Source organism: Diplotaxodon limnothrissa, linkage group LG20 (assembly GCF_057381915.1).
Source record: "Diplotaxodon limnothrissa isolate DT_005_m linkage group LG20, D_limnothrissa_male_GT1.1, whole genome shotgun sequence".
Lineage (NCBI taxonomy): Eukaryota > Metazoa > Chordata > Actinopteri > Cichliformes > Cichlidae > Diplotaxodon > Diplotaxodon limnothrissa.
In genome coordinates this window covers 24,560,378-24,588,268 of record NC_140615.1, presented here as the reverse complement: position 1 = coordinate 24,588,268, position 27,891 = coordinate 24,560,378, and the positions used below count along the sequence as shown (strand labels likewise).

General features: G+C 40.2%; 1 protein-coding gene across 3 annotated transcripts; it reads left to right on the top strand.

Moving 5' to 3' along the window:
- On the top strand, nucleotides 1-26,923 carry col9a3 (collagen, type IX, alpha 3). 3 transcript variants are annotated; one of them, XM_085344099.1, is made up of 36 exons: nucleotides 1-126; nucleotides 649-714; nucleotides 811-892; nucleotides 992-1,070; nucleotides 3,586-3,652; nucleotides 12,432-12,500; nucleotides 13,766-13,801; nucleotides 14,492-14,563; nucleotides 14,699-14,752; nucleotides 17,840-17,875; nucleotides 18,303-18,326; nucleotides 18,515-18,568; nucleotides 19,333-19,386; nucleotides 19,567-19,608; nucleotides 19,713-19,769; nucleotides 20,279-20,332; nucleotides 20,834-20,887; nucleotides 21,019-21,072; nucleotides 21,159-21,212; nucleotides 21,343-21,396; nucleotides 21,476-21,529; nucleotides 21,614-21,667; nucleotides 21,757-21,810; nucleotides 21,913-21,957; nucleotides 22,047-22,100; nucleotides 22,219-22,272; nucleotides 23,007-23,060; nucleotides 23,143-23,214; nucleotides 23,760-23,795; nucleotides 23,990-24,034; nucleotides 24,551-24,583; nucleotides 25,197-25,343; nucleotides 25,455-25,509; nucleotides 25,630-25,812; nucleotides 26,486-26,563; nucleotides 26,739-26,923. In XM_085344099.1, exons 1-36 carry the CDS (start codon nucleotides 1-3, stop codon nucleotides 26,921-26,923), a joined length of 2,391 nt encoding a protein of 796 aa, XP_085200225.1. The 3 variants fall into 3 exon arrangements, with proteins under 3 accessions (XP_085200225.1, XP_085200226.1, XP_085200227.1); XM_085344101.1 differs by lacking the exons at nucleotides 1-126; nucleotides 649-714; nucleotides 811-892; nucleotides 992-1,070; nucleotides 3,586-3,652 and adding an exon at nucleotides 11,611-11,676; XM_085344100.1 differs by lacking the exons at nucleotides 12,432-12,500; nucleotides 13,766-13,801; nucleotides 14,492-14,563; ... (26 more) ...; nucleotides 26,486-26,563; nucleotides 26,739-26,923 and adding exons at nucleotides 4,618-4,766; nucleotides 4,856-5,963.
- The last annotated feature ends 968 nt before the right edge of the window (nucleotides 26,924-27,891 follow it).

The following is a 27,891-nucleotide window of genomic DNA, read 5'->3' as shown; positions in this document are numbered from 1 at the left end:
ATGGAGGACGATTGTGTTTGTGAGTACGACTCCACCTGGGACACAGAGAGTGATGGAGACGACCCGGCCGGAGAGAGCCAAACCCGTCGGTCAAATCAAGACAAAAACAAATCGAGCTGGGCTTTAGTACGTGCTTTTATTATTACTCAGCCAGAGGACAAAGGACAAAAAACCCTACTGTACCTTAGTGTAGCTCGTTTCTTTTACATGCAATGCTACGTTTTCTGTTGCCTGTTGTGGAAAGCTAACGTTAGCTTTACGCATCACTGCTGCGACTTTGCTAACTAGCCTAGCTTGCTGCTAGTTTACTTTTTAGTTGAAAATCGTCGTCAATGTTTACTCTGGCCTGCTCACAGTTAGCAGTAGTCTGTGAGTCATAGTTAGAATGGAGGAGGAATTAATTAACATCTAGACTTAATTCATTGCAACAGTGGGAATTTTATTAACCCGACCTTATATGGCAACTCCTATGACGTTATCAGGAACAGCATAGGTCGTGACACAATTATTAATGACCCCTTGATTTGTAGTATATCAGTTCAGGTTGTTTATACTTTTAATGCAATACAATGCAAGACCTGTATTTAATTTATGTGAGACGCCTGATGCATATCAATGTTTTTTATTATGTATGCTTAATATTTGCAGTGGCACCACACGCCCAGAAACATGAGAGCAGCAAAGGACATGCAAAACTACAGGAGAGGATACCCCGTAAGTTACACCTCAGCTCATCTCTTAAACAAAAAAACAAAAAAATCGTGCTCATAGCTGAAAGATGTTAAAGTCTCCTTTATTCTGTTTGGACAGAATCTTGCAGACGAGGAGTGCTCAGAGGACAAAATGAACAATCTGCAGTTTTATCTCAATAAGTTTCCCTCTGCTCCTGATGGTAAAATACTCATATGTTTGCATATAATATAATATTTGCTGTATGCGTGAAAGTCGTGCTTGTGGTGATGATACCAATATTTTGTCTCATTTGTCGCAGATATCTACATTGAATCCTTTCTTAAAGAATGGAAAAACGACTACAAACGGCTGGAGAGAGTTCACTCGTACATCCAGTGGTATGTACTGTTTGACACTTTGAACTTTGTACTTTAGCCATATCCAGCCTAACGGCAACAGAACTGACCACAGCTTACTTTTGCCATCTTGATGAACTTGTAGTCTGAAGCCTGTTACGCATGCACACAAACACATTCACTCGTTTCTCATTTTGTACTTCCTTCATTCCTTGCTTCCCCTCCTCGCAAACAGGAAGAGACATTATTAATTCTCAGTAGGGTTGATTAAATAGGACATGAGCCACACTTGCATTATTTTCTGTTATTGCCCAACTTCTGCTTTATTTTATGATGTCAGATGTAACTGTCTTTTTTTTTTTTTTTTTTTTTTTAATTTTCACTAAAGCTGGTTACACAGTCTACTGTATTTAAGTAACTAACACTACTCATGAATACTGATTGGACTAGTTGTTTGTAGCATCCTTCCATCTGTGCTGTGCAAAAGTCCTAAGCCACCTGTCATTTCTTTATATTTTGCTTTTAAGGAGACATAGTTAGAGCAGGACATCTATTAATGAGAAGGCTGGTAGTTTGATCCCTGGGTGCTCCAGTCTGCATGGCGAATATCCTTGGCTGGATACTAATCTCCTAGCATCTATCAGAGTTTGAATGTTAGATAAAAAGTACTTAAGCATAGAAAAAGTGTTTGTGCAAAGGAGACATTTTGTATAAAGCACTCTGAGTGCTCCGGTAGAGTAGAAATAATATAAGAATCAGTCTATTTGTTAAGCCTAAAAAAGCATCTACTTCAAGGGGTGATCTACTGCTGTCTACACATAGCAGACAACTCAGCAAAGAACCAATTTTGAATTGTATCTGTAAGCACTTTAGTCCTCACAGCCTGTCACAAAAACAGATTTTTTTCCTATTTCTTTTGTTGAATCTAGTGGAAAAGCCAAAAATAACAATTCAAAAGGCATAAAACTGTATTTTTGCAACGAACAAAGAGAGCTATTAGCCAGAAGCCTGGCATATCTTCAGTGTGTGTGTGTGTGTGTGTGTGTGTGTGTGTGTGTGTGTGTGTGTGTGTGTGTGTGTGTGTGTATTTTTAAAAACAAATTGGAAGAAACTAGATAAGTGAAGGATACAGTAGGAGGTGAACTATATCATAAAAGTATGCCTTTACAAAATATGAAACAAATCTAGCAAAGACCTGGCACAGGAGATGCATCTGGTGCTTTGGTTGGTCAGTCTATTGTTCACTGAAACCTTATCAGAAATGGCCTCAGTGAAAGGGAATTGGGGAGAAAAGGCTGAGGTATGCCAAATTACACAAGAACTGCACTGAAAATCAATGGCAATGGGTCTTAAGGTTCAAATATGTCAATATCTATGGAGGAGTTAAGGAGACAGACTCGATGGTGAGTGTCTACAAAATACAGTGGAGGCTGTGTCATGGTTTGGGGCTGTCTTTTAGTCAGTGCTGTTAGCGATGATTTTAAAATTGATAGGTGGATGATTGCAGAAAAGTACCCTCAGATTTTGATCCACCATAAACTACCATCTGGAAAGAGTCTTATAAGCAACGCTTTCATTTGGCACCATGATCCCAAACTCAGTGCAAATGCACTAAAGGCGTACCTGGATAGGAATTGTAGTGGAGAACTATCAGTCATGTTTTGGCCTTCCCACAGGCTGGACATCATTGAAGCAGTGCAAGATCATCTTTACAGAAAACTGAACAGGCAAGAAAGAAGCCTGGAAAACAATTCCTGAAGACTACTTAAATAAATTACAAGAAAGTTTGTTTATATACCAGATGCTGACTGTCAAAAAACTCAGTTTTTGCTTTTTATATACTGATTTTCCATGCATGTTTGCACATTTCAGTAAATCGCTAACACCTATTTTCCTAGCAAAATATAAAGAAATAAGGGCTGACTCGAGACTTTTGCAAAGTACTGTATATTTCAGCTGCGTGCCTAGGACACACCTGTACAACCTCAGTTATAGCTACATCGATACGCCTCTGTTCTCCTGACACGTTTTAGGATTTGAGATATTTTTGAGCATGGAGTACTGAGATCGATTTCCAGATCACAGGCAGGAGGATTGAGGAGACGGAGAAATGAGAGAAGCCTACGCTCTACATGTGCACAAGATGTCAAGTAGCAAATGCTTTTCCACATCCATAGTACATACCAGAAATAGATGGAGTGTTCACAGTGGGAAAAGAATTGTTACATATACCCTTTCCTTTCGTGGCACGTTAATAGTTTTTACATTTGTTACTGTAAACTGCCAAAAAATAAACGTTAATACACTGAAGGATGTCACGTTTGTTTACACAGTGGTGTTTTGTTTAAAAATGTTTTTAAGAACGAGGCAATTTATGAAATTATAGGATATACATGTTCTTTTAAAGTATTGGATGAAGGCACTAGAATATATTATATTTGGGTCATAAACTGTTCGCAGGGACATCTGGCGTCAGCACCACTGAATTAAAGTGTCGTGTCATTAGAAGTTAATTGGTCTTCTGTTGTTTCTCTCTTGAACTGTCTGCTGTTGCAAGGCTGTTTCCACTGCGAGAACCAGGGGTTAATTACATGGCTTCAGAACTTACCAAGAAGGAAATTGAGGTAAGTGTAAAATGGAAAGCGCTCTCAACAAACAGTAGCAGAGTTGGTCAACAGTGACTTTCTATCACAACACAAAGCAACTGAAAAAGAATTAAGGTTAATGCCATAAAGTTGTCAGAGTCCAAAGTCGGAATGAAATGAAGTCTATTGAATCTGGACTGGAACTGCCAGGTTAAATCAACCAAAAGACTGCTATAGTTTTCCTAAAATTACTGTCTTGGTCAGGTACTCTGACTTCCTCACACAGTCCAAAGACATGCAGTTAGGTGGGTTACGTTAACTGGCGATCCTAAACTGACCGTCGGTGTAACTGTGAGCATAATTAGTTGTCTCTCTGTTAGCCCTGCGACAGACTGGCGACCTGTCCAGAGTGTACCCCGCCTCTCGTTCCAGCCCCCCAACCCACTTTGTTTGACCATTAACTGTGAAACAAAGTCAGTTTGTTGGACAGGTTAAATTTCTTATGTTTTCCATAATAAGTTCATCACATAGTAATGTTGGCTGTTTGTTTGGTAACTATTCCTAAAAAAATGTAGCATGAGAACTGTCAGTGTCTACAATATGGCTGCAGGTTGATGCATTGGTTTTATCACTTGGCTACAGGTCTGTTGGTGTCTCCACAGCCAAATTTATTTAATTCTTTTACATTGTAAGGAAACAAAAGAGCAAATGCAGTGGCTATATGCATGTCACTAGGCAAGTTCTACGATTCTTTCAACAGCATGTTGAAAAAGGAAACAAAATATGTGATGTAACCTCTTTGCAGCATTGTGGCTTTCCTGCCTCTAGGAGCGCCCAATAAAAGGTTACCGTAGAGGTCAAAAGGTCAAATAAGATGCATCACTGAAAATTTGACAATTTCATTTCATATTTGATACAGTTCTAGCCAGTAAATCTATTTTCCTTTTTCTTTTTTTTTCTTTTTTTTTTTTTTTCTTTTTAAATGTGCTGTAAATTCTCACCAGGCCTTCAAGAAGAATGAAGATGCCAAAAGGCGACTAGTCGAGTCCTATGAACTCATGTTGGGTTTTTATGGAATCCGTTTGGTTAACAAAGAGACGGGTGAAGTGAAACGTGCAGAAAATTGGAAGGAGCGCTTTGGAAATCTGGAGCGGTAAGTATTATTATTCTCATGTCAGTAATTTCCCGCATATGTAGTAGTTGTTTTTGTGATTACAGCTTCAACTGCCTTGTCCTTTGCAGGAATATGCACAACAACCTGCGGATAACTCGCATATTGAAAAGCCTCGGGGAGTTGGGCTTTGAGCACTATCAGGCTCCTCTGGTGCGCTTCTTCTTGGAGGAGACTCTGGTCAAAAAGACTCTGAGCAGTGTTAAACGGAGCGTGCTCGACTACTTTCTGTTTGCTGTGCTGGACAAGCATAAACGTCAGGAGCTTGTGCGCTTTGCTTACCTTCACTTTGAGCCAAAGGATAAGTTTGTGTGGTGTCCCAGAAAGGTTCAGAAGCTATTCAGAAAGGCAGAGAAGAGACCTGACACTATAGGGAATGGTGATGGAAAGGAGGAAGTCTTTTCACGTGTTAAAGGCAAAGATGGAGAAGCAGCCCTGCAACAGAAGGAAGATGGACTGGATAGTGTTGCAAAGGCTCAGAAAGGAACTGTTAAAACTGCAGTTAAGGACAAAAGCAAACCATCCGAGGCATCCCCTGAGCCTAAACCAGAGTCTGAAGTAATCGAAAATGGAAGTGTGGAGACTGAGTGTAATAATGAAATTTTGGGTAATGGAAATGACTCTTCAGATGACGTTAATGAAATGGAACATTCGCCCAGTAACGACACTGTGAAAGGGAAAAGCGAGTCCTGTGCAGACAGTGAGCTGAAATCTACAAGTAACTCAAATGACCAGGATGGAGACATCAATATGCAAACGGAAGAGGATGTAGAACCCGAAAAACCACCGAAGAAGAAAAGAGAAGATAACAAGGTGCTGCCAAGCAATGGCCTGGCTGGGGGCTTAGCCGGTGGGCAGATAGAGGAAAAAGCTGTTCCTAGTAAAGCCACTGGTCAAACGAGCCCGTCAGTGCAAACTCCTCATAAGACTTCAAAACACCCGCCCTCTCTGTCTTCAGAAAGGGAGGAAAAAATCCCTAGGACTGATTTTAATCAAGTGTCACATAAAAAAGAAGCAGACGAAACGTTGCAGGACAGTATGTCTGCAACAAACGGGTCACTGATGAAAACCGACAACGGTGTGGATGAACAGACAAATGGGAAGGAACCCGAGGATATTGACATGGAATCGAACCCCACGAGCTCAGACCAGAATGTGGGGAACTCATTAATGAACTGATTCATATTAAATTAAATGGAAAAAATGTAATATAGGGACAAAGTATGGCTTAAAATCTTTCTAGGCCTTATTTCTACTATATTTAATGTTAAGATGTTAACTTTGAAGGACTATACAGCTATCAGCCACAACATTAAAACCACTTTGAGGTTGAAGTAAATAGCACTGATCTTACAGTTTCTGCGGCGAAACATTACGTCCTGGCTTTTATATATTTTGATACATATCACCTACCTAAACATTGTTATAGAACACGTACATGCCTAGTTGATGTACTTCCTCACCCAGCAGGATACGTGACCCAACACACCACAAAAACTGCTCAGGAAAAATGACAAATCACCCATAGTGTTGACCCAATCAACACCAATGTCCCCAGAACCCAATCCAACATGCCAGACGGAGCCCAGACTATGAAGGACCCAACTCTCAATGATCAGGACCCAAACTTCTTTATGTCAGACACCACCAGACTGTGTCCATGCTTTGGATGAGGTTGGTCAGAGCTGTTTGGTGGAATGAGGAGGACCTGCACAGTGTTATGTAGTTAGTTGTAATGTTGTGGCTGATGGGTATATGAATTGATTAATTTGTTAAATGTGGGACCGGATTCGACTCTTATTTCTACATGGCCGTCAGACAATATTAAAGGATAAACACGACGTATTGTATATTTTTGACTTTTAAACCAATCCCAAAAAAAAGGACCAAAGCGTCACCAAAGTGTGTGATTAGTTAAGCCTCAGTCACACAGGCCTAGAGACCGATTGGCAACTGCCTGGCAACCAGTGGTTTCTATAGGAAAATTAGTATTGCTTGACCAGTTGCAAGCAGTTGCTGTGAAATTGTTAATGAAAGGCCCACTTTCATGAACAAGGGGGACCTCGAGACCCCCTCTGGTAACCAACGGGTAAATGTGCAACAAGTTGATGGGTGGTTGCAGGAGGTTGCTTGCTGTTGCTCAAGGAAGCTGGTGGCAGAGAGATGTACAGTGCTGCACCAAAGGTTTGTGTGCGGGTGCTTTGGTCACTAGCAGGTTGCTGCAGTCGCTAGTAGTTTGCATGGATGACGCTGGCTTGCAACGCAAAATATAGAACATTCGCCTTTAAAGTAACAGTTGTGCCTTTTGATGCTCAAACCAACAAGATGCAACTTTTACTTTGATACAAACCTTCTCAGTTTCTGGTGTGCTAGCACCCAAAGCAATCACAAGGAGTTCTTTGATGCCACCACGCTCTTTACAACCAATTTCACACAGCAACAGTCAGCAGCTGTTCACCAACCAGTCAGGTAATATATATTTTTCCCTAGAGATCAGGCTGGTCGCCAACTGGTCTCTAGGCCTGTGTGACTGAGGTCTTAGACTCTGAGTAATTTATATACTCTGAGTATACTGTATGTTATGTACAGTAGCAGGAGAGTGTCTGGGAGATTGAAATGGTGGGTCACTGATGCATTTTCAGTAGTTTTAGAATGACAGTGGAGCTCTCTGGCACCTAGAGCCTGACTGCAATATGCAAGTTGGATAAATCTACTGCTATTTTTGGTCTTCTGCTTTTTGTCAACAGTAAAAATATAGAATATGGCCTGTCTTATCCTTTAAAGTCGTTATGACTAAGACTGTCAGCAGCAGATACTTAATAATTTTGCAGAATTCATAAAGTACTATTATTACTGAATATCAATGAAATGAAGTTTTCAGCGTTTTTAACACCTTAATACTTTGAATTTTGAACATTTTTTTTGCACTGAGAAATAATGAATTTGAAGAGCTTTTTTCCCCTCTTTGAGGTGTGTGTGTGTGTGTGCGTGCGTGCGTGCGAGAGAGAGATTCTTGTGTTTCTGCTGGATCCTGCTGTTAAAATGGAATTAATACTTGGTATCATTTAAGTTATATTTCAGTAGTGTTGCACAGTCTGTATGTCTCCATGCGGATTTGGGAGGTAGACTTTTGAACAACTGAAATCCTTGCCAAAAATGTGATAAGACTGGTTGATTGTACAATGTGTAATTCTTTGTGGCAGAATTGATAAAGCTTTGGATATAATTTAAAGTCTGCTGTATGTTAATTTGAAATGGGTACAGTCTGTGAACTTACAAGCCAGGGTGATTATATCGATGCATCTTTTTATATTTGCACTTAATTTCCACTGTTATTGTTCAAGTTACTGTATTTGCAAAATGAAATGGTTATGACTTTATATATTCCTTTTTTTCCCTCCTGACTTACCTGGCTGTTAATGAAGCAGAATAAAGCTGTACTATTTTCTGATTATTTTTTTTGAAATGCATTTCTGATGTCGGAGTCCAGATTTTGTGTTAAAATTGCATTTCTTAAGAACACACCGAGATGGCAGACAGCATTTGCGCCAATTCCCAAGACCCTTGCTTTTTCTGTGAAACTGTTATGTCGACTGAAATATGAGTTGTTTTTAGTATACAAATTTGGCTGTGTGAAAAGATGTGACTCAAAGCAGCGACAAGAAGAAAAAGGATGGATATTGATGCACAACAACTTGTTCAGGACTCAGGAGCAGTGTGGAGTCGAGGGCGTAAGGGAGAGCTAGAGGTACACACTGCTGGAGTTTCAGCATTGTTTTTATGCCCACCCTCAGTCGTTACATATACCCTTCCCCTCTTTGGAATATTAGACATACCTCAATGCAATATTTTACATTTAAATTACACAAAACTTGCAATGTGTCACTAATTTTGTGCTGCTTTAGCTCATCCAGCTGATGGTGTCGGTCCATAATTTACAACAGTCACTACTTCTCTTATGCTACAGGTCAAATCTTTTAGAGAAGGTCACACACAGCGATCGCCAAACAGTTATTCAACCAAATTGCTCTCAAGGTCACATTTTATGATAACCTGTCAAATCTTGGCTGGTTGTGAGTGTTAGCTACTATGTCACTGATGAGATATGATGATGTTCTTTATCTGAAGTGGGGCTGAAACGCCTAATGGCTTAAATGGTTAAATACCAAATATTTACTTGTTCAAGCAACTGAATTCTGGGGATTTAATGCTCTTTCTAAACTGTTGGTCGATGATCATTTGAGTGTCTTTGGGTCTTAACAACATTTACACAACCTTCATTTTAAATAGGTTGTTCATTCTTATTTTTCTGTGCATTTCCTGATGATCTATATAGCAAAGTGTCCATAGCTTGCGAGAATGTAGTTTATATCCATCGAACTGTTCTCTGCTTCAACAAGTGGTTAACGTGAATAGCTCAACCATGGATGCGCTTTGTTGTGCCCCTGTAAACTGTAATGGCTCAGTCACACTAGAGTAAAAATAGGACAACGGCCTTCTTGCAAATAGTTAAACTGGTTGTCCAGTGACTTCACCGATTTTGCATTTGGCAACTGATTTCAAGTAGTTGTGACAGCCTGCTGGCTAGCTTGCCTGCTGGGCTCCATCCATTGACTCATTTGGTTGTTAACTGGTTGTATTTGAGTACACTTCTATAGAAGAGCAAGGTTGCCTAGTGCTTACATCATTTTGCCTTAAATCGCCATCCTGCAGCCACTATGTCATTGTGAGGTTATGGCTGAACTCTGAAAGTAGCTGATGTTAGTTTCTGTGAATGTAGACCACAATATTGCCATTTCTCCAGCTCATCACAGTTAATTGCTGTATTATCACAGATAATAATACTTTTTTTCTTCATTTGTCTAAAGAAAAACTCCAGGGAAGCTTTGTTAAGACAAGTAACTCAAGTTGACTTCATTCAGTCGCAGACTGATAGACTGATTCCAACTTAGTGCCATTTTATCACCATGTTGCTGCATTGTTCATGCCACGGTCTTCAACCACTGTTGTCCTTCCAGCTACAGTCACACTAGACAAAACAGTGGTTGGAGACCACTGCCTGACCAAAAATATTGCACCTATGTGCAATCAGCTTGCAGTCTCCTGCCTCTGAAATGACCCTGATCACATGATCTCAGAAACCTGTGGAGGATGGATGGATGAATGCAAAAATACACTGGTGTTTGTCAATGCAGGGATCTAAAGCTCATAAGGAGAATCTTAAGGTGGACTCTGAATTAATAGAGAGGCAGTAAAAATGAATTAGCAATGATGTGACATGTGAGTACTTAGAAGATTTGGTTAGAAGCCTCGCAGGGGCATTCTGAAAAACCTGCAAATGTTTTGTTCACTTCACAACCTCCAAAGAAGTTTTCTTAATTGCACAATGACTTAAAAATAAAACCCAGAGATGAAATAAAGGGAAGTAATAAAAGTAAGAGCAAACCAGAGATTAGAATGAGAACATCCAGAGGGAAAGCAGAGTCAAAACTTATCCCCAATGTTCTTGATAGAAGATTTAGCAAAAGTAGCAAGGGCATCTAGAGTTTCTGTTACCATCAGCGCAAACGAGGATTTCTGTTTTCATTAAGATGGAGAAAATTGTTAGCCATCCAACTTTTGGTAGCACTTCATAATCATGTTAAACTATTAAGCATCATTAAGGTATTAGTAAGTATTTGTATAGCAATACTCCTCCGTAGTATGCCACTTCTACATACAGATACTATTATTATGATGATGATTATGATTATTACTAGCAGTGATAGCTGTACATGGAGTAACAGATGAATAAATGTCTGTATTTATGAATAACATACTGAGGAGTAATGGTATATAAATGATGAATTAAGTACTTGCACCTTACTGATGCTTAGTGTGACATAAAGTGATACCCAAGTTTCAATAGTCTAAGCACCTGTGCAATATCTGTAGTAGGACTTAATAGCTCTATCGATCGATCTATCGATCGATCGATCGTGTGGTATTGATAAGAAATGTCCTTAAAATGTTCAAAATGTGCTACAGAAGATATAACAGAAATGTTAAAGGCCCCAAAACAAAACCATGTGGCAATTTTTGTCAAATTGATGAGAATCACTCCAAAGCAGACCCCAATACACCCACCCAGTATCTCAACCTATCAACCATAGCTTGGTCACTCACTGGTGACACGTTTCAGTGGAATAAGCTCTAAAAGCCAGACTGAAATTTATCAAGAATCCTGTATTTGTATCAAACAGCTGTTCTCTCAGATGCTGAGGGTGAAGACTCAACCAGCTGTTAACTATTCTATTCGACTCCTAAAAAGACAAGAATCTAAAAAGAAACTAAAAACTCATGGAAAACGTTTGGATACATCAGGAGAGCAGCAGAGCTTTCCCCGTTTACTTCTGGATAATCAGGCTCCTTTTAACAACCAGAGGTGTCGCCCCTGCTGGCCAATGGTTTTTTTTTTATTTCCTGTGTTTCTTCCACATACATTTCACTGTGTGAAGTTTTTTTTTGGGGGGGGGGGGGGGGGGTTCTGGGGGGTAATTCGGCCCACATTTTCAGAGTCCGAAATCTTGTCTCCCCTCTGCATACTACCACCTTCTCCACCTCCCACCCCCCTCTCGCCTGTGTTCAGCCAGCTAGATTGAGTTCAGCCCCTTCGGCTGGAGGCTCGGGTTTATCTGGAACTAAAGAGAAAGCTATTCAGGAGCTGTGCGCCGCCAGGTGAAGGAAGGCTCCGTTTTGGACGCTGGGGGGGAGCGAGAGAGGACCGAGGGCCGGGGATTTGACTTTTTCTGTATAAACTCGGGTTTGTGAGGGCGAGTGGGGAGCTATGGCGGTGCTTTCTGCGCTTTGGGTGCTTTTATTGTCCCAACTATTGATATCATCCTCAGCCCAGGTAAGAGTTACTAAGTTATTACCCTTCTTTTTCTTTGCGCGTCATTGGTGATGGGTTTGTTTTTTACCTGCAGATCTCATGTAGTAAGCCAGTAATTTAAAAAGTGTGTCTTTTGTTTTGGTGACAGTGATGATGATGATGACAGAAGTGACTCTCTTCCGGCAGGTTTCAGGCAGACATTTACACACTACCTGAGAACCTGATGCTTTCTGTAAACCTTTTTCCTTAGTTGTACATATATTGTAATTAATCCTGACAAATTAAAGAGGAACTAAAATGAACAGGGGTCTCTCTGGTTCTGCAGGTTTGTTGCTCTGCTGTGTAATTGTGTGCAGGTGGCTCTCTTTTGCGCTAGTTAGTGAAGTCAGGCCGAACCTGTGGAATGCGCGGATTGGAGATCAGTGCGCACAATGAAACCTCTGTTCACTCCCTGACTGAGCTGAGCTGTGGAGCAAGTCTTTAGAGCAAAACTGTTGTATTGGGTGATCATAGCAGTACAGGTTTAATTGAAGAGGATTCTCATAGTGTTCTTACAGCACTGATTTGAATAATGATTTTCATCGTGATGTATATGGTTGCCGTTACATCGTTAATATCAGTTGTATTATTTTCTATCTCTCTCCCTCTCTCTCTTATTCAGTCTCACAGTCACTGTGTCAAAATATGCCAAACATTTATCACCACTTTCTGTTGCCTCCAAATTTTTACTGCATTCCATCAAAAGAGGGTTGATTCTCATTAATTTCATGTTCCAGAGGCCAGGCCTCAGAGGAGCTCCTGGCCTACAAGGACCCCCAGGGCCACCAGGAAGGGATGGCACTGACGTGAGTAGACCAAGGGTGTCTGCATATAAAAACACCTCTCTGTCACTTAGACTATTAAACATGCACCAAAGTTCAAGACGATGGGAGTTAAGAGTAGATGGTAAGCACTTATATTTTTGTGGGTAATAAACCCACATATATTAATTTATTTTAGATTTATTTTCATATTTTAAGCAAAATTGGGAGTAAAAGTACAGAATAAGAATACAGACAGATGTTGGGGTTTTTTTAACCGAAAATTTAGTTTATATAGAAATTCACACTCAGTTACGTATGGTATACTATGGTTTGCTTGTGTTTAGGTGTGGATAGGTGATATTATTTATTAGCATTATTTGAGTGACTCCTCCCACAACCCCTCCTACAAGTATTAAATAATAATGATGGCTATTAGGTAGGCAGGCTTTAAGTTTATCTTGTGAACAGAGTTGTTCTAAATTAGAAAAACTTATGTTTTCTTGAAAAAAAACATTTTATTTTGTCTACAGTGCTCCTTAAGATGATTACAGGACTCATACAGTGTTAAGGCCATTATAGCATGTAGTTAGACAAATCAGAGAATACAGACAATGTTTTTACATTCCCCTGATGCCTTGCCTTTAAGGTTTTTATTGCAGGTAAGCATATGATGTTATAGTAAAAAAATTAATAGAGAGTAAAACAATAAAACAAGGCTTTATTTGCACAGGGATGAAGAGGAAATTGGATTACAGGCAAGCTAAGTAAAAAGAACAACTTTGCTAACGTTGCAGAGTACTCCCTTATCCTTTCTGATTTTTGTCAAACTAAACTAAAAAAAGAAAAACACTGAAAGCAAATGTTGTCCATGCCTGTCAGAAAACTTTTAGTTGTGACTCCAGTGAAGCTTAGGCTAACAGAGGGCCCATTCATACATTCCCCAACCCCGTGAGACCATCTGAAGTTACACCTCATACCTCCTGCCTGCACCTTCAGCACCCCTCCCCTATACAAACCAAACTGTCATGTGACCGGTCAGCATCAGGTCGCTGACTGGTTTGGTAGTGTTTGCTCTTCCCCAGTCACAGCAGAAGCTAAACATTGTATAGAGTGAAGCAACCCACAGTCTCACTGCTTCAGTTACCTACAACACTAAGTTACTGATGAGTATTAAAGATGGGCTAATGCTAGCTCTCCAATAAAACACTAAAGTTTTTGGGTCTGTGTAGCAGTGGCTTTGAAATTTGTCTCTTTCAAGATTAGCTTGAAAACAAATTTACTTCTTTTTTTTTTAATCTGATTAACAGGGTAAACCAGGACCTCCCGGTCTGCCAGGGAAACCAGTAAGTATTCCAACAATTTTAGCAAAGTGCGTTTTATTCAGCCACAACTATAAGCATGCACCTAACTGTAAGTGTTTTTCTTGCACCTTTTGAGTTCCTCAAAATAGGTCAAATTATTGTAAAATGGTGTTAAATAGCTGCAACTTGTTTAAAGACCATGATCCAGAGACAGAATTGTTTCTCCTCCACTTGAAGTAAAATGCATATCCATGAACTATGGAGCAAAGAAAGGCTGCCATTTAAATTTAAATAGTGAATATGCAACTCACTAACAATTAACTAGATGTTCAGTTCAGTTCAGTTCATTTTTATTTCAAACATTTCAAACATGTGCCTTCACAATCATTACAAAATATCATTCCATTATTTGTTTGAAAAGGAGTAGGCTGAAGTATTTACTTATTTGTCCCTACCCCCTCATGTGCAAAACAAATAAATTAAGCGTAACATTATTAGGAGTCTTTCCTACTGCTTCATAAGTAATCAGACTAACCTGCCTTCAGTCAAAAGAAAACATCACCTTGGTGCCTTAAATAACCTGAAATCAGAAATGTGTTACTTTACAGTCTTTCTTTTAGGTTTTCCCTTTAACGTGTTTACCTTTATTTTAGTTTGATGATGATTTTGTGACACAAGAAGAAGAAATCAGTTGTTTATCTGGGATGTAAATTACTCACTCTGCTTTTGTAGGGTCCCAAAGGGAAAGCAGGAAAACCAGGGGGACCAGGACAACAAGGATTGCCGGGACTTCCAGGTGTCGATGTAAGTGTCTGATAAGCAAACACAGCCAGTCCTTAAACTAACAGGACACCAGCTCTGTTTTTATCTGTACACAAACATAGAGATGCTATAAAATGACCAGTTACTGTTTAAAACATCATTGCACTTCCTCTCCAGGGTTTGACAGGTCCCGATGGTCCTCTTGGCAGGGATGGACCCCCAGGAGAACCAGTAAGTTTTTCTCAGTTTTATGAGCTTTCTGGGACACTGCGAATAAATTTAAAGATGCACTAGCTGGGTTTAAAGACCTCCTATCTACTTCACACTGGCCTTCATAATTTAGCTGAAGTCAGCCACTTGCAAGACACATGTAGGAACGTATGCATGCAAACTCTGCATGTTGATTCTGTTGCATGAAGATGCTTAAGAGGCCTAACAGGGACAAGGTCTGTGCTTTCTCTGTCAGCCTGGATTTGTCAAGCTGGCTCAGCCTCCTAGTGGGAATATTTTTAATGAGGGATCAGAATCGGATTTATTTCTACTGCTTCCATAATCCGGCTAGGAATGCACACAGTTTCCCACCAATCTGTGAAACCATGGGAGATAATGAACTCTTGCTCCAATGCCGAGGGTAAACTGGTATTATCCTATCAGAGGCACAAGAGAAGACAGAATTACAGCACCTATGACATCAACTGCTGCTGCATCTTAAAATGAAACAGGAAGGCTTTTCTTTACCATTGTGAATATATGAATATAACATATGATATGATAAAGACCGTGTGGCCACTATAAAATGGCTTCAAAGTGACCAACTAGACAGATAATGCTCTCACTCTCCAAGCCCCTTAGCAATTCCACTAATTAGCCAACTTAATGAGGAAGCTTGTGTCAACCCATGTCACTGATTACTCAGACGACTACACTGTTACTGCTGGCTCATAGTACTGAAGAGTCATGCAAAGACAAACAGGATTAAAGTGCTAAAGTCTTTGACAGAGTCAAAGTACAACTAACTGAATCAGACAAAGTAAAATCTGTGTGAGTGTATACACAGCAACATCACAACCATTTGTTTATGATTTGTGTGACAGTATGTCCTATTACACGCTGAGGAATGGAGCGAATTAGTGTAACATTGCTGTGTTACATCTGTTTGTTTGGAGTCATTTTGCCAATCGTCCTCTGAGGCACCACAAATACAGCTGGGAGGAAGTAAACAAAGGAGAACTAAAAGAAAAGAAGACGGGGCACCTCAGCAGACCACAGTTTGATCATTTAGTCCAATAACTTGAAAAATAATTATTGAAAAAGCATCTTATCACTGTGTCCTCCACAGCTAGCCTAAATCTTGGCTAGAAAACCAAACTTAGGCCCAGCCAATGAGATTATCTGTTTTTATCTTTCTATTGCTCTTTCTTTCTTTTGTTTGTTTGTTTGTTTGTTTGTTTGTTTAGTTGGGAGGGCATCATTGTATAAATATTACACATGAGTTCAAATAATATTTTATTTGTAATGTGCAATACTAAATATTTGACGATATGCTTTTGTTCTGAGACCTCCCCGTCCTCCCATGCACGTGTGAAAAAGTGTCATAATGACACACGAGATGCTCACAAAAAAGCAGTCTTTACAGCTCAGCCCAAAAAAGCCCTTTAGCTCACATATTTCACACGATTCACACGTTTTTTTTGCCGACATCTTCCAGTACTGATGATGGGAGAGTCCATCTGCTAAAGTCTTCTGCAGTGCATCCCACAGATTGTCTCTGGGGTTGAGATCTGGAATCTGTGGTGGACAATCCACGAGTGAAAATGATGTCTAATGCCTCGTGAACCACACTTTCACAGTTTGAGCCAGAAGAATCCTGGCACTGGCATCTTGGAACATGCCTCTGCCATCAGGGAACAAAAAATCCATTGATGGAAAAACCAGGTCGTTCCACATATTCAGGTAGTTAGCTGATCTCATTTTTTCAGGTACATAACGTTGCTCAGTGTACGCCTCCAATTCAGTGCAAGAATCTCATATTTTTTCTATGTTCATGTTCATGGACATTAATTCTAATATTTTGTCATGTGAGCACAAATTTTTGAGTGACATATTTAGAGATAATAAGATAAGATAAGATAAGATAACCTTTATTAGTCCCACATGTGGGAAATTTGTTTTGTCACAGCAGGAAGTGGACAGTGCAAAAGTTATGAAGCAAAAATTAGAATACAATAAGAATAAATAAAGTCCACAACTGTACAGAATAGAATAAAATAAAATACTATATACAGTAGAATAAAATAAAATATACAATAGAATAAAAATAGAATACAAATGCTGTTTACAACTGAGTAAAAATACAACGATGCCAGAAAAGAGTATTGCATTGTTGTAATTGTTTGTATTGTATTGTAATTGTTGTGTCAGAGGCACATATTTTGTCCAGAGAAAGCAGGAAGGAACCATCATTGCAAACAAGAAATCAAACCTTTAAAAGAGATCACAGCCATTGAATTTGAACCCAGACAATAACCTTTTTCTAAATCCAAGGTAGTAATTCTTAATGCCTAACTTAAACCAAGTTGAATTTAGGCCCCTTGCATGAGCAGTGAAATGATTTGCTCCATCCCCAACCCATCCAAGTCCTCCAACCTTTATTTTTCATTTATATGCCATAAATAGTAGCAGATCACAGATCTGATACAGCATGACAGCAGGTGTTTGGGTGGGCACGGGTTGCAAAGTGGCTTGCAAATGCACAAAAACGGCAGACAGACCAAGACAAATTCAGCACTGCATGATATTAACCAACTGGATGCATAAAGTGGCATCAGATGAGTGTTCAGCTGATGTAGCTCTGTTGTTAAGATCAGGTGATCTACCAGAACTGTGGGCTGGCTCTTCCTGACCTAACACTAGGCTGAAATGTATTGCCAAAACTATGGAAGCTTGCGTCGAGATAGACGTTGTACTGTTTGAAACTATTTTTTTCATTTAGAATAAGTTGATGTTTATCACCAGTACTGTTCATCCTGCTGGAATAGCAGACTTTATTAACACATAAAACACAAACTGTTGCAGACAGGCTACTTTAAAGCTAAAGTATATATATAAAAAGGAAAAAAATCGGAATTTCTGTTATGTCTATATGTGAGCATTTATTGTAGCGTCTCTACTTTACAATATAAAGTGCCTTGGGGTGAGTGTTTTTATGAGTTGGCGCTATATAAATAAACTGAACTGAATTGAATAGAATGGGCCTTAAAAGTTTCTGCTAGGTGTGATTATGCCTGAGAGGCTGATTGTGATTTTGTGTATCTACAGGGTGAAGCAGGTCCTCCTGGGCCACCTGGACCTCCTGTAAGTAACCCCACATGTGTAAAACCTAACAAGCCTTTATTTTCCTCTTCTCTTATAAGTAAGCGCATGACTGAAGCTACTGTTACACAGAATATTTCCCTACAATACTTTTACCCACAGTAATTATTAAACCTACAGCAGTTGCTTTTTTCCGACTTTATTATTTCATGCTGAGAGAATACCTTTCTGTACTTGTGCTCCTGTTAAGTCAGGTTTATGATCAGCTCTTGCCTGACTCGCGACAAAATGTGACACTCAGTGTCACATTTTGTCTTAGGATTACTCAGATGTCATATACATAAGCGCACACTAGCCTCAAAGCAACAATCCATGAGAAATATTCTCATGGTGGATATTGTTTCAGTGTGTGAATCTAATCATTTCCCAGGTGTTTGTGACTTAATTTGCCTTCCTGTGTCTTCCGTAGGGCAGAGGGAGACCAGGAGCTTCAGTGAGTACACAGCACTGTCTTTTTATGTTGTTCTGGGGGAGTACACCTGTGGTGTCCTTTTTTTATTTATTCATTTTTGCTTATTTGCATTCTGCGATTAGATGCTCGTTATTCTTTGATGTAGTTCAGACAGTGTGCGGCATATGTACTCTGGTGGCATGCGAACACCCAGTCTCTTTTGTTTCTAGGGACTTCCCGGCACCAACGGGTTGCCAGGCGGACCCGGACCCCAGGGCCCAGTGGTGAGTGTCTCTAATTAAGATCTCCTGTCATCATTAAGTGATTTCTTCATTCAAATAAGAATGAGGTAGTCTGTTTCATTTCTGTAACTACAGGAAACTCTTATGTTCCGCTTGATTTTTAATGTGAAAAGATAATCGCAGAAAATGTATACACGAGCCTCTGCAGCAGAAACAATAAGCTACAGTAAAGCTAACAGATCCTGTGATCTCAGCTTCAAATCAACCACGACAACATTGCCCTAAATTTCTGTATACTGTAGCAGGAGGATAAGAATAACCACTGACCGAGAAGGACACATCGTCAGTGTTTCTACTGGGTCACACTTTATTTAGGCTGAACTCAGCTCATTTGTAAAAGCTCAGTAGGTTTCCAAAGACCCCGCAGGCCTGTTAGACATCAGTGCAATGTTCAGGCTACTCTCAGAATTACTATAGCAACGGGTCATCGGTTGTTCACTGAATAATCATAAATAGTGTTTGATATGGGTTTTCTACAAAAAAAGTCTAGCAAGACGTTTCCTTTTTAAATTAAATTATTCTGATTGCTCTAGAGGTTTCAAGTTTACTTCACTCTGTACAGTTAAGCTCAAACAACAGTGTGAAATGAAAACAAGAAAATCACTTTTTTTTGAGTATAGTACAAAGAAAATTCCTGATTTTAATCTAGTTCCATCACAACCTTCCAAATTAAATAATCACGTCTTTTATCCTGAGATGCTGAAGGTGCTTCTGCTTCCCCTGATGCTCCTCTGTGTGTTTCTCAGGGTCCTGAGGGTCTTCCAGGACTACCGGGACCTACTGGCCCAGATGGACTCCCAGTAAGTGCAGTTATCATTGTATATCTGGTGCTGGTACAGTAGCCACATTGTCATATTTTCCCAGTCACCCAGTGGATATCAGGAAAAGCACTAAAAAACAAAGAATGCAGCAAAGTCACGTTTAAAGTAAATGTCGCCGTATTTCTCACTTGTGTGTGTTGTCATTATTCAATCTTTCAGGGTCTTCCCGGTACACTTCATGATCTCAATGGAGACCTTCTGGTAAGTGTTTCTTGTGAAAACGGTGTGATTGCAGAAAAATGAAGATGTGCTCTCTACATGCACTGGCTGTAGAGGTCTCAGTTTTTTGTCTCTGTACTCTGCAGTGTCCTGCAATCTGTCCCCCTGGCCCGCCTGGTCCTCCGGGAATGCCAGGATTCAAGGTAAACAGAGTTTTGGGGGGTTTTGTTTTGTGGTGTTTTTTAAGCACGATGCTAGACCAAAGGTGGCCGACAGGAAAGAGTCATACTATAAAAAGCAATTTAAGTAGCACTAACAAAAGTGTTTCAGAAATGTAAGATGACCTTCTCAGAATGCATCTGCTGCTACAGCCTATATCTACTAACCTACCAACAGCAATGTAGCATGGCATTGCTCATGAAAAAAACAATGTATGGAGTTAAAATGCACAAAACTAAATGTTTGGCATTCCATTAAAATTAAATTTAAAATGAGCTGAATTGTGGGAGCATTGCTTAAATGATCCGTAGTCCATCACAACTGCACAGAGGAAGCTGTGTGGTGAAAAGAAGAAGCAGAGGTGTTATTGTCATACAGTTTATTAGATCTAGATCACAGTAAACCCAAAATGTTGCTGAAATCTCCCAGTGTGTAAATATAAGCACTCGGCCTATGACGGCATTCACTTCTGTGTGTGTTTGTGTTCATTTAGGGTCACACTGGGCATAAAGGAGACAAGGGAGAACCTGGAAAAGATGGAGAGAAAGTGAGTTAGATATATGGCTTGAAGATTTTTTCCTGTTTCTGTTATTATTATTTTATATTACGGCGGAAATGAGCTTCCTCCGAAGGGTGGCTGGCCTCTCCCTTAGAGATGGGGTGAGAAGTTCGGCCATCCGGGAGGGGCTCAGAGTAGAGCCGCTGCTGCTCCACATCGAAAGGAGCCAGCTGAGGTGGTTCGGGCATCTGACAAGGATGCCTCCTGGGTGAGGTGTTCCGGGCATACCCCACCGGGAGGAGGCCCCGGGGCAGACCCAGGACACGCTGGAGAGATTATATCTCTCGGCTGGCCTGGGAACGCCTTGGTGTTCCCCCGGATAAGCTGGAGGAGGTGGCTGGGGAGAGGGAGGTCTGGGCCTCTCTGCTTAGGCTGCTGCCCCCGCGACCCGGCCTCGGATAAAGCGGATGAAGATGGATGGATGGCTGAAAAGAGAATCAACATCTTTCTGTGATTTAATGTTTACATTTTGCCCTGTTTTGTCTGTAGGGTGATGCTGGACCACCGGGTCCACCAGGTCTTCCTGGCACTGTGGGTCTGCAGGTGAGATTTGCCCACATAAGTTTTGCTGATTTAATGCACTACGAAAAGGATTTTCTGAAGAATTATTTGATGATAATAGGTTGTTGTTGTCTTTTGTTGTGCTTTCAAAATGTTCAAATGCTGTGTTTCAGGGTCCACGTGGTCTAAGAGGTTTACAAGGCCCAATGGGACCTGTAGGCGACAGAGTAAGCAGCTTTTACCTGTTTTCACTCAGTAGATGTAGATTTGTGTCAGGGTGTTTCTTTTGACCTCGTTCTCTGTTTGTCCCCAGGGCTTCCCTGGTTTCAGAGGCAAGCCTGGCATCCCTGGCATTATTGGAAAGACAGTGAGTCTCCCAATGTTTATATCACAAAAATAGAAAGAGTTTATTAGTCCTGGTTAGTAGTTCACAGCTTAAATAAATGGCAGATCCCATCAATGAATAGCTGTGTGTGTGTTTAATCTGATGTTTCCAGGGTGGTGGCGGAGAAAAAGGACCACAGGGATTCAAAGGACCCAAAGGAGAAATAGTATGTAAAAGAATTTTGATCTGTGATTTGAGCGTATACATAAGATGTAAATATCAAGTCTCAATGTGTCTTTTAACAGGGTAAAATTGGTCCCAAAGGAGCTTCTGGTGGACCAGGGCCCAAAGGAGAGCCTGTAAGTGCAAATATACAGAATTTAAGATTCTATATTTATATAACCTGTCAGAACAATGCGAGTCATATCTGATGGATTCAACAGGGAATTCCTGGCAGAGATGGCAAAGACGGAACCCCAGGGTTGGATGGTGAGAAGGTAAGATGCTTTTTTTTTTTTTAAATCTTTTGCTTTAACTGCTTAATTAAAGAGATTTTACACCAACTATGACGTCTGTCTGCTGACAGGGCGATCCTGGACGCCACGGGGTAGTTGGAGAGAAAGGACCAAATGGCCTTCCTGTAAGTGTTATTAATAATCACCACTTTCATCACTGCCATGAGAATCACCTTCACTTTCTGTGCTTTATGATGTACATTCATGTCATTTTTGGGGGGTTCTAGGGTCTGCCAGGAAAGGCTGGTACAACAGGATCTAAAGGAGAAGCTGTGAGTATCACCACAAAATCTATTCTAACTTTAAAACTATGATTAGAAACATGGAGGAAAACTGTTATGTTCTCGTTCCTTTACACCAGGGTGATCCAGGAAAGCCCGGGGAGATGGGACCCTCTGGAGAGCCAGGGATTCCTGTATGTATCTGATGGTGCTTTTAGGGAGTTACAGTCTAATAAATGTGTCACTTGACCCAGCAGGTGAGCTCTCTAAACTTTTCTGACTTGTCTTGCAATTTCTTTCACTTCTCTTCAGGGTGAGATTGGCATCCCAGGAGAGAGGGGGATAGCAGGTCCAAGAGGAGTGGCGGTAAGTTAATGATCACGCTGTATATTAAGTGAAATCGTGCACTACCTGTTGGTGCATTGCTGAAATTCTAGCATTGCTATTTTAAAAAAAAAATCAGAAAAAGCCTCAATATAAGCTCTGCCACATTATTAAAATTCCTGCTGCACATCTTTTGATTATAACCCATTTATAGAATTTAGGCTTAGGAGTTTCCAATACTTTAAAGTTTGCTTCTTTAATGACCAGTAGGCAGTTTTTAAAGCACAATGGCTGAAAAAGAGATGGGATTAACAGAGCCCAAAGTAAAAGGCTAAAACGAGGAGCAGTCTACAACATGGTACTAAATTGGAATTAAATGAACCACTGGCCTTCCATGTGAATGATAATCTCGAAGAGTGCTAGGAGTATTTTTCTCTGATTCAGTGACTTACTAAGGTGGAGTAATGGAGCGATACCTACAGGGAGAGCAGGTATTCATGAGGGAAGAATTTATAAACAGAGAGATCTTTGTTTTTCACATCAGAGCCTGCGGCAAGGAAAGAAAGATAAAACTCGCAACGGAATTAACACCCCTACTATCACACAACGCACTGCATAATAAATCCTGCCTCACATAACGACCTCCTGCATTTGTTTAGTTTCTCTTACCCGAATCAAAAGAAGGAAGCATCATTAATTTCCAGTGCTTTTTTTTTTTTTTTTTTAGTGCTTCATGTTTTCTAGAAAAATGACATGACTATGTCTCTTTCTGACAGGGAGGTATTGGACCAGTGGGCAACCCTGGGCCTCGGGGAGTGAAAGGCTTCCAGGTAGTTGCTTTAAATGATTTATCATCATCATTTTTTCTTATTACTATTTCTTAATTTAATGACTTTGTGTCATGTGCTGCAGGGAGTCAAAGGAGACTTGGGAGATCCGGGTCTTCCAGGACCAACGGGAATTCGTGGAGAATTTGGTGACAGGGTGGGTTTTTAATTATTCAGGAGAATGATGTCCCTGTAACATCTTAAAATGTCTATTTTGTCACCCCAGTAGTCCAAAATGCAAATGTGACCAGTTTACAGCTGAAGTAGAATATGACAGCAAGAAATGTAAAGTGATGGAGTGACTGACTTATTTGTTGCTAAAAAAAAAAACAACCCCAGTATAAAACAAACATGGACATGTGTGGGTGTGTCCCCGCGTATCTCCACACAATCACAGTGGAGACGTGTGACTGTCCAGCTGTGTTCACGTTAGGACACTGTATCCCACTGTATTACCATCCTGTCTCAGTCTTAGTGGTATAAACTCAAACTGCAGCCCAGCACAGACACAAAGTGGCCTCCTGTTCAGAACATGAGGACAGAACAAAGCCAGCCTTTATACCAGTCCTGGTTCCCCTCAACCAGCCCACCGTGCTTCCTTTCATCCCCCACCCCCATCCTTTTCCCAGCCAGCCGGCCTTCAATAAATATCTCTGCATGCCTCTTATTTATTCTCTCATTCTCTTTTTTTCAATCCTATAGGGCCCAGTCGGGGCTTCTGGACCTAAAGGAGACATGGTAAGTCACCAACATCTCCACTGATGTCCTGTGATAGTTTTCATCCAGCTTTTTGAAAAGTAAACTAAAGAAATGATTATTTTATATGTATAGTCCTGCAAATACATCGATTTTTCATAAGCTTATAAGATGAAAGACTTTCTTCAGTTATGAGTTATGTCACATGCAGTTCAGATCTCACGTTGTCATTTCAGGGTGTTGCAGGAAGTGATGGGTTACCAGGAGAGAACGGAGATCCTGTAAGTGTTTTCGTCATTGTCTGAATACTAACACTGTGCGGTGTTCGTAACCTACAGAGCAGTTACTGTGTTTGCAGTAGTTAGTTGTACTCTTGGTACAGAGGCTAAGACCATTCCACCTACTCAAGTACATGCACATGTCTTTAACGCACTTCATTGTTTTGTACAAGTGTATTTGGCTCTACGGGTCCTTTCACACGGGTTTTATGGTGCTGGACAAAAAGTTTTAGGGAGGTATCTTTTAGTTTTTGCTGCCAATGGATCAGAAAACACTGAAAATATGGATATTTGTACATAATTATAAACAATTATTTAAATCTACTTATTCTGATAGTGTATTTCTCTGTATTTTAGCATGACTTTGGGCTCTTATCTATTGTCTTTATCCCCTCTTTTTTTTTATTCAAAGCTGCATGAAAGATGCTGTACCAAACAATGTTTGACTGTTTGAATGCTGCATACTGTTCTGTAATATAACGTTTTCAGAATTATCTAAAACAATGTCCTTATTTCCAGGGTCCCTTTGGGCCAGTGGGACAAAAAGGGCAGGTGAGCTATATTTCCTGTCACATTTTGCAATGTTTTGTGCTTTTACATCTTAGAAATCAGCTTTTTATCACCAAACTATTAACATCTATTAACACCAAACATTTATCAGATGTTGTGTGTGGGTGTAATTAGCAGCAAGTTTGTTCCAAACTCCCTCTGTTTCTGCTCCCTCACTAAACATTTAAAACTGGCACCTAGCTCTGAGCTTTTGCCTACTTATCAGAGTCACTGCACATGATTCAGCCTCACATTCCATGTTTAATAGGATTAATTAGAGATAGGTATTGCTGCTTTAGCTTTATTGGCCTGTTTGCTGCTATGGCCACGAGGGAAAGGCGAGTAACATTAAGCTGCAGCACAATTTATGTAATTAGAGACAGCACTGATGAGCCACCCTCTCTTAGTCTCATTTACTGTTTGCTGTGCTAGTTGGAGTAATTATCAAGCAACAAGATGCCACCCTCGCGTTGTTTCAACAGACCCACTTTGCTCCTCATTTGGTGTTTAGTCAGCGATCAAATGTTATGGATGTTTTCAGCTTCAGTTTGGAATAAATCAATTTGTTTTTGCAAACATAATGAGCGATTTAACAGATAATTGTTGTTGATTGTAGCCAGGGAAGCGAGGTGAACTGGGGCCTAAAGGCGTGACAGGTCCACAAGGAGAGGTTGGGGGAAGAGGGCTTCCAGGAAAAGAAGGCCCAATGGGCTTCCAAGGGGAACAGGGTGTGCCTGGACTTCCAGGAAAGAGAGGTGTACCTGTAAGTGTGCTGTTCTTTTTTCTTTTTCTTTTTTGACTGCACAAAACTACCTGGTTAGAACATATAGATGTAAATGGTTTCATATAAACTGCCTCAAATCTGGTGTTTCAGGGTAAACTGGCAAGTGAGCAACACATCAGAGAGCTATGTGGCCCAATGATTGATGGTGAGAGATCCTAATTCAATCTTCACGTGTAACTCATTCTATTGTCAAATATATATATGTACCGGTATATATTTTTTTAAATGTGGGGTTTTTACCTTTTGGTGCTTCTCCAACATGTAGATCAGGTTGCACAACTGGCTGCCAACCTGCGAAGACCCCTGGCACCTGGAATGGTGGGCCGCCCCGGCCCTCCAGGGCCGCCAGGAAAGCCAGGAGTTGCAGGCTCTATTGGGCATCCAGGTGCCCGAGGTCCACCAGGGTACCGAGGCCTGCCAGGAGAACTTGGAGATCCAGGTCCCAGAGGTATGAAAAATAAAACATGTCACAGGAGCACAAAAATAATTTCACTGCTGTTTAGCCTTACGGTTGCATAATCAGATGGTTAACATCAATGATAGAAGACATACTCAGATCCTTCACTCAAATAGCAATAGTACACAAGTACCAGTAAACACGTTGTATTAAAAGACATATTAGCAACATAACAACTTAACTATTCAAAAATAAAAATATTCATTTTAGCTGGAAAGAGATTTAATCATTCATTACTTCAGTGTAGAAACAATACATGAGATATTTAAGGCTGCTGATTACCAGCAAAAGATTGTGAGATGATTATTGGGCTAAAAAAACTTTCTTGCTACCCAAATATGAATTCTGTTTTCTTACTTTTGTTTGCTTTTCCTTACTAAAATATTGGATCATTTGATCTAGCTAAGCCTCGAGCAGTTACTTCCATAAAACCATCCCGAGTTTTTGGGGTTAAGAGAGAGCCATATTTGGTGGAAAAGCTAATTAGTCATGACAAAAAGCCCCACTGGGATTTTTATAAGAGGCAGCAAGACACAAAGGTTTGAATTCACTGTAAAGTTTAAACTGGTATAAAAAGGAAACATGTAAACTGTACTTTAGCACAACACCTATGTAAATGCACTTTGTTTCCACCACCGATTGAAATTTTCTGCTTTCACAACAGGTGATGTTGGTGAGGCAGGTGATAAGGGATTCATTGGTAAAGCCATTGATGGGCCTCCCGGAGACCAAGGATACCAAGGTATGTGCTCTCATACGGAGAACTTCCATCTGAACCAGTCATTTTCTTTTTTATACCTACATTTGAACTACTGTTCTAAACATCCACTCATCTCAGACTTTGACTTGTCAAACAGACATAAGTGTATAAGTCTTCTATCACTCCTGCAACTTCTAACTACAGCACATTCCCACAGGTCTTCCAGGGGTACCTGGAATTGTTAAAGATGGGCGCGATGGCTCTCCAGGAGATCCAGGTGAGCCCGGAGAGCCAGGCAGAGTAGGCAGGACTGGGCACCAAGGACCTCCTGGAATCTGTGACACATCAGCTTGTCAGGGAACATCACCTGCTGGGAAATCCTCTAACCCCAAAAACAATTAAGCATAAGTTCCTGCACCCTGACACCATCCACTCCGAGGTGAGAGTTATAAGTGAGGATAAAAGGAATGAAAGAAGAGAGTGGCCACAAAAAAAAGTCCTCTTTATTTAAATACATGCATCACAAGTTGGGAAGAGTAACATCAGACGGTGTGATATTTCTGACAAAATAGAGGAACATCCAGCGAGTGACATGAACATCAGCGCAACTGAGAGACAAAAAAACAAACAAACAACTTTATGATATGAAATGGAGAGAGGTAAGGAGAAGTGCAAGAGAACAACTGCATTGATCCAAGTACTATCACATGACAAGACTTGACTTACAAACACCTGGAAAGTGAATGATGAGTCCTTTGTGTATAAAAACTTTGTACATGTTGCTTCAACGCCCCAAACACTTTGATTAACATCCTTCTGCAGATAACACTAAAAAAATGGTGACTGTCTCTGATGTGAATGTGCATTTATCATGGCCCATTATGTAAATCACAGATGTTACCTCAACATGGAAATAAGTGCAAGAAGCATAAAAGCCTCTGTGGAGGAGCTGTGTATGTACTGTAAAAGGAATAAAAAACAAAAATCCAGGTTCCCAGACATTGTGTAGATTAATGCAAGACAAAAAAGATTTGAGTCTTCTTTTTTTTTACAGCTTGTTTTCTGTTATTGTTTTTTTTATGACATGTGAATTTGATTCTTCAGACTTCAGAATCAAAAGCAAAATAAACTCATGAAAGCATAAATCACACATTGTAAAATACAGTTTAAGAATATTAGGAACAAAGTATTTTATTTTTTTTTCCCAATCTGCAATGACCACATCCACTATGTACTACCGGTGCTGTAACTATTAAATATACATGACTTTAAATACTATTTATTATTTGTGGGTGACTGTTGTATGTACAGTAAGATGCTACAGCGACATGTTGTAAGAAAGAACAAATAAAGCCACTTTTCAGTAAAAC